Raw genomic sequence first — 5,395 nt, 5'->3', positions numbered from 1 at the left:
ATGCTTATAATATTTTTTTGTACTAATCTTAAACAAAAACAAAATGTACAGGAACAGTAAGAAAATGTGTGTGCAACATAAATACAAAATTTGTTATCAATTACATAATTTACCAAATGGAAAAACCTGATTGTATTTGCAAGCAGTTAGCTTGCTAATCAACATTTAAATACTTTGATTTAGCAAGTCTTGCAGCACACAATCAGACTTCCTCTCGAACCCTCCACCTCCCCCAGCTCCACATGTCTAGATCTGCTATGGGGAATTATATGTGTATCTGTGAATGCATTGACAATAGCAAGCCTCTACACTTGCTCTGCAGAAACAGCAATAAAAAACAGCTGCAGCAGCTTAGCAGATCTACTCCTCCAAGACCAAATGCATTAACACTTTTACATTCATTTATACTAAAATAAAAGATTTGTCCAGTTTGTGACAGGGACATCACAACCACTGATTATGTGAGGTGACCTTGTGATAAACAATCTTCTCAAAATTTTAAGTTTATTCTTGTTATCCATTGCAGAAATCTTTTAATTAGTACAAAATGTATTACATATGAAATAGTGATTATGCATGGGCCAAATAAACATTTTCCTTAAGGTTGGTTTTGCAGATAAATGGATTGTGCAAAAATTGGACATGCATTATTTTATGCAAGACAATATCTGGTTTACCAAAACTGGGCTCTCTCTCTCTCTCTCTCTCTCTCTCTATATATATATATATCTCACCGTTTCCTCAGAATTTCCCATATAGCCCAGTTTTGGTAAACCAGATACTTGTCTTGCATAAAATAATGCATATCCAATTGATATATATATATAACAAACTTATAATAAAACTCCATTTGTAAGATTATGGCCAACAATAAATGATCATTTCTAAGTCTTAAGTGCTAGATTATTTCAATTTTGTCACTGTAAATTTAGCACTTTATTATACTTACATACTTAATGAATAAATTCTAGTAATATCACTTAGTTTCATTGTGCCTTGTATTAAATTGAAAATATTAATAACCCCTGACATTTCTCTTACAAAACATGCTTTGTACTAACCCTGTTTCAGAACCCATCTGGGAATGAATGAAACTATGAATACCAGTGCAAACTACACGCTAATGGTGTTTATTTGCTCGACTCTGGTTTAAAAAAACACATTGATGCTACTATTAAATGTGTTCCACATGAATGGTTTGTTTTATTGCCATTTATGCCTTTTGTTTGTGCAAACTCAAGGTAAACGCTTTCTCTGCGTAAACATACAACCCAGAATATACAAGTTCTGACACTCAGAAGAACTCCTGCATGATGCCAGATATAGTGTAAATAGTTTAATCTGATTAAAACTTGTATTTATTATTATCTTTTTGCCCAAGATGCAGTAAACAGTCTGCAGTCAATCCCTTGCGTCTAATGTTAAGACTCCTGAAAGATGCTTTGTGGTATTATGAGAAATGAAGACAGAGATTTTATATGAATTGAACATGTAAAGAATTTAAACTTGGTGTTAAAATGCATCTACATTAATTTTTTATTCTAGACATTGCTTTCAAAAAGCAGCTGTAAAGTACCATAATAAAGAAGACCAAAAATAAACTTGTACCATGACGATTATAAGGTTGCAGATAGAGGAGATTTGCTATTGCACAAGAAAGAAAAATGTACTTCTATAATCACAAAGCTAGTTTTTTACATTTTCTGTTTAACATACATGAATGGCAGCGACTTCCTTGAGTGGCTTGTAAAGTTGAAGGTCCTCCACAGACTGCAAAACAGAAACATTAGTGCACTGATCAACTTTCTGAAATCACCACGATCACTGTAGATTGTCTGTTGTAATTGTGCTGATAATACTGCACCTTTAAACTTACATTTGTTTCACACAGTTCTTTCAGAGTTAAGACAGAGAAACTGATGGACACACAGAGCTGAAGAGCTGAAATGATCATCATAGTGATATCCAGTGCTTCACGGATCATCTAGAATAGAAATATCAGTGTGTCATAGAATAAAAACAATTTAATTTAAGCACTAGGAGTCTCAAATTAGTCTCTTGAGTCTCAAGAAGAAACATTTTAGCTAGCTATCATTCACCATAAATGTTACTTTGTGCACACACCAAAGCCATCTCACGACTAATTCGTATGTAATTTACGAGGTGGCTAATTTGTATGAATTCGTACGACCTCACTTGTATGATTTTGTACGATTTGTCTAGACCCCAGTGATGGGTAGGTTTAGGGGCGGGGTTAGGTGTAGGTCATTCGTACAAATTTATACGGATTGTGCAACTCGTAAAATACATATACAATTTATCAAAAATCGTATTAGTTTGTACGAGTGAGGTCTATCACACTCTGTGTAGGAGGAACGATGGAGTCGAGGATCAAATGAATAGTCTTTATCATATTCCAGAACAAAGGGGTAATCCATGAGGAAACAGCAGAGACACACGAGCAAGATGATAAAGATCCGACAAACACAGACTGAACAGAATGGGGCTTAAATGCACAGGATAACGAGGGACTAATCACAAGACACACCTGAACCAAATGACATGAAAACACAAGGGAGAAACTGGGTCCCGGAGCACATGGGGAGGGAAAACACACACAAAACAGTCCAGAGATGTGACAAAGTTGTACGAATTCGTACGAATTAGCCACCTCGTAAAATATGTACAAATTTCCGTGAGATTCTTTTAACCCACGCTTGACACATGTGCTTTAGAAAGTTTATTTATTTATTTTTTATTATCTATTTTCTTTTCTTTTATTTATTATATTTAAAAAGTCATTTTTGACCAGTGCCTGCTCTATTTTTTTCCAAAAGTAATGAAAGATAAAAATATCTTTGTTCTCATTTAAACTAAAGTTATCTCATAACCCTCTCACACATGTGCTTGTCAATGCAGGCAACGCAATGAAAATTGATTTCATAGCACTATACAATATATGTTGAATATGTTCAATATTATTATGACAGAAAATAATGTTTGTTTATGTTTGTTGCAAGGAAAGTGGGGTGAACACTTTTCTAAATGAAAACTTTTTCAACAAAATATGCATACCGTTTTTAATTTTTTACTGTTAAAATCTAAGCCTATGAATAAAATAATGTCAGTTAATTAAGAAATTAATATGTATCCATAATAATATGAAACACGCATTGAAAAAATATTTGTGGTCCATATTTATGTATAAACTATTCTAATTTAAGTATGCAAAGACTGTGTGTGACCTGAAATCATAATTGAAAAATAAATTTAAATTACATTCATATCACCGTGGTAGTAACTTGAAGTAATCTTGACACTCATCAAGTCCCATGTATACAGTGCAAGGCCTATCATAGCCAGCAGAGCACAGACTTTGTTCAACACCACAGTGACGAGAAGCTGTAACACACAAAACCAAAAAACAATAAGAAAAAAATATATATATATATATATATAATCCAAATTAAAACTATTGTTTGAAATTAAAGACTTACCAGAAAATAACTGGGAAAATGATCTGCAACGATAGACACCACTCCAACTACAAGGAACTAAAAAGCAAAGGGAAGAAATAAAGAAATTATTTAAATTTGCCCATTGCGATAGATTAACAGATCAGACAGAAAAATAAAAAATAGAAAATTATCAAAATGTGAAATTCACGTCATCAAGACTGATTATTAATTTTAATTGACTTTGTCAATGGACTCATTTTACAATTTAGAAACAAAAGAATGATCAGAATCAGAATGAAGTATAATTCTTACCACACCACCGAACCAGAATGGAGTATTAAACATCATAATGTGATCATGCATCCCAGAGGTTATAAATAAAATCCCTGTAACAAGATTGAGGACTCCTGCTATAATCTGCACAATCTAAGGAACAAGAGAAGAGTGTTGTTTATACACCACTTTGTATTGCAATGAATCTCAAAATGTACAACATTACATTTTATTGCATTACCTTGAGCAATAGTTCAATCACATTAAATCCCTTAAATTCACTTTCTTCTAAAACCTAGTATACTTTGAAAGCTGTGCAGATGCGGGCTGTGTGCGAGACCGAATGGAGAGCGGAAGTATACCATTCCTAAATTTTCAAGTCATTCGTCTTATTAGAAATCAGTGTACCATCAGAATGATTTTGAAACTGAAATTCTAAGGTAAAAACTTACATACAGTTGCTTTAAAAACTTAAGATAGCTTGGTGAAAAGAAACAGACAGATGCAAAAAAAAAAAAACAGACCCGGTCCGGTGGAATACATTACGTCTTTTAAAATATGAGCAGATTTTAAAACAGTAGGCTTCAAACACGACTTGCCAACTTTGTAAATGGCCTGTATGAACTGTTGTTCATACTGAACAACTCAGAATCCCACTCTGCTAAACTTTTAAATCTGGGCAAAAGTGTTGTAGTGTATTTCAGACTTCTGTGTTTATCTCACCCCAAGTGCCATAGAGATGTCCATCATCTTGGATTTCGTGTGCTGTGATAGGGCACACACTGGGCTGTAGCACAGAGAGCCCAGGATCTGGCACAGTATCGGCCATTTGCTGGTGGGGTTTGAGTTAATGGTGATCATTGTCACCCCCTCATCCTGAGACACTGTCAGAGACATCCTGAAACTGAGCAAAAATGATGTAATAAACTATCATAACATGTTAATTAAATATATGAGCTGTGGAGGAAAAAAGCAAGGTCTGGAAGAGCGCAAGGCAAACTTACAAATATGTTTCTTAGTCATTATTATTACAATAGGAATTTGTAACATTTATTTCCTCCTCACACAACAAGTTATAGCAAGTAATACAGTTGACTGGCTTTTCGTGTCAACTGCATTGCAAGTTTCACAAGAACAAAAGTGTGAAAAATACACATACTCTTTGTTTGCTAAAATGTTGAGATTAAGGTCACACTTTTCGCCTGATTTCACAATGAAACAATTATTCTTTACCTACATTTACAGTAGCATGTATGTTCACAGATCGTATGTGAAAGTGTTAAACTCACCTTGTACGTGATCGTGTTAGTGACAAAGAGTTCACAAACTTTGTCTCTGTCAAATAAAGAACTTGTTTTTTTTCTTTCTCAACACCCCTTTCAATTTCCCAAAATGCAGAAGAGGAATGTTGTTTGTCTACACATACCAGCAACCTGCAAACTCATAAGAGAAGGAAGTTACGAGAATGAAAGCAGATGACTTTTGGACATTCCCCTCCCAGAAATGATTCTAATATGCTGATTGGTGGTTGGTTGTAAGCAATTATTTGTATATATATATATATATATATTTTTTTTTTTTTTTTTTTTTTGCCTGTGCAAAGTATATATATTTGTTTGTAATTTATTTGTCCAGTTTGTGACAGGGACATCACAACGACTGTT

The 5,395-nt window shown here is 33.8% G+C and overlaps 1 protein-coding gene across 3 annotated transcripts; it reads right to left on the bottom strand.

Annotated features, from left to right (window-relative positions):
* Positions 1-489: 489 nt before the first annotated feature.
* Positions 490-5,184, bottom strand: LOC306880681 (uncharacterized protein). 3 transcript variants are annotated; one of them, XM_079434386.1, is made up of 7 exons: positions 5,021-5,182; positions 4,455-4,635; positions 3,771-3,884; positions 3,498-3,554; positions 3,280-3,402; positions 1,877-1,984; positions 490-1,770 (listed from the first exon to the last, which is right to left on the bottom strand). In XM_079434386.1, the coding sequence occupies exons 2-7, from the start codon at positions 4,626-4,628 to the stop codon at positions 1,708-1,710; spliced, it is 639 nt and encodes a 212-aa protein (XP_079290512.1). In that variant the 5' UTR covers positions 4,629-4,635; positions 5,021-5,182; the 3' UTR covers positions 490-1,707. The 3 variants fall into 3 exon arrangements, with proteins under 3 accessions (XP_079290512.1, XP_079290514.1, XP_079290513.1); XM_079434388.1 differs by having other exon boundaries at positions 493-1,770; positions 4,455-4,615; positions 5,021-5,184; XM_079434387.1 differs by having other exon boundaries at positions 493-1,770; positions 4,455-4,629; positions 5,021-5,065.
* Between the last annotated feature and the right edge of the window lie 211 nt (positions 5,185-5,395).

Source organism: Barbus barbus (assembly GCF_936440315.1).
Source record: "Barbus barbus genome assembly, chromosome: 2".
Classification (NCBI taxonomy): Eukaryota; Metazoa; Chordata; class Actinopteri; order Cypriniformes; family Cyprinidae; genus Barbus; species Barbus barbus.
The sequence above is the reverse complement of the archived record's forward strand: the minus strand, read 5'-3'. Positions and strand labels throughout refer to the sequence as shown.

Bases quoted from the DNA above. Each gene is read 5' to 3' on its own strand.
- LOC306880681 (XM_079434386.1), bottom strand. From the start codon at position 4,628: ATGTCTCTGACAGTGTCTCAGGATGAGGGGGTGACAATGATCACCATT. The intron at 3,555-3,770 runs GTAAGAATTATA...TTTGCTTTTTAG, and splicing joins CATTCTGGTTCGGTGGTGTG to TTCCTTGTAGTTGGAGTGGT. The intron at 3,403-3,497 runs GTAAGTCTTTAA...TGTGTGTTACAG, and splicing joins ATTTTCCCAGTTATTTTCTG to CTTCTCGTCACTGTGGTGTT.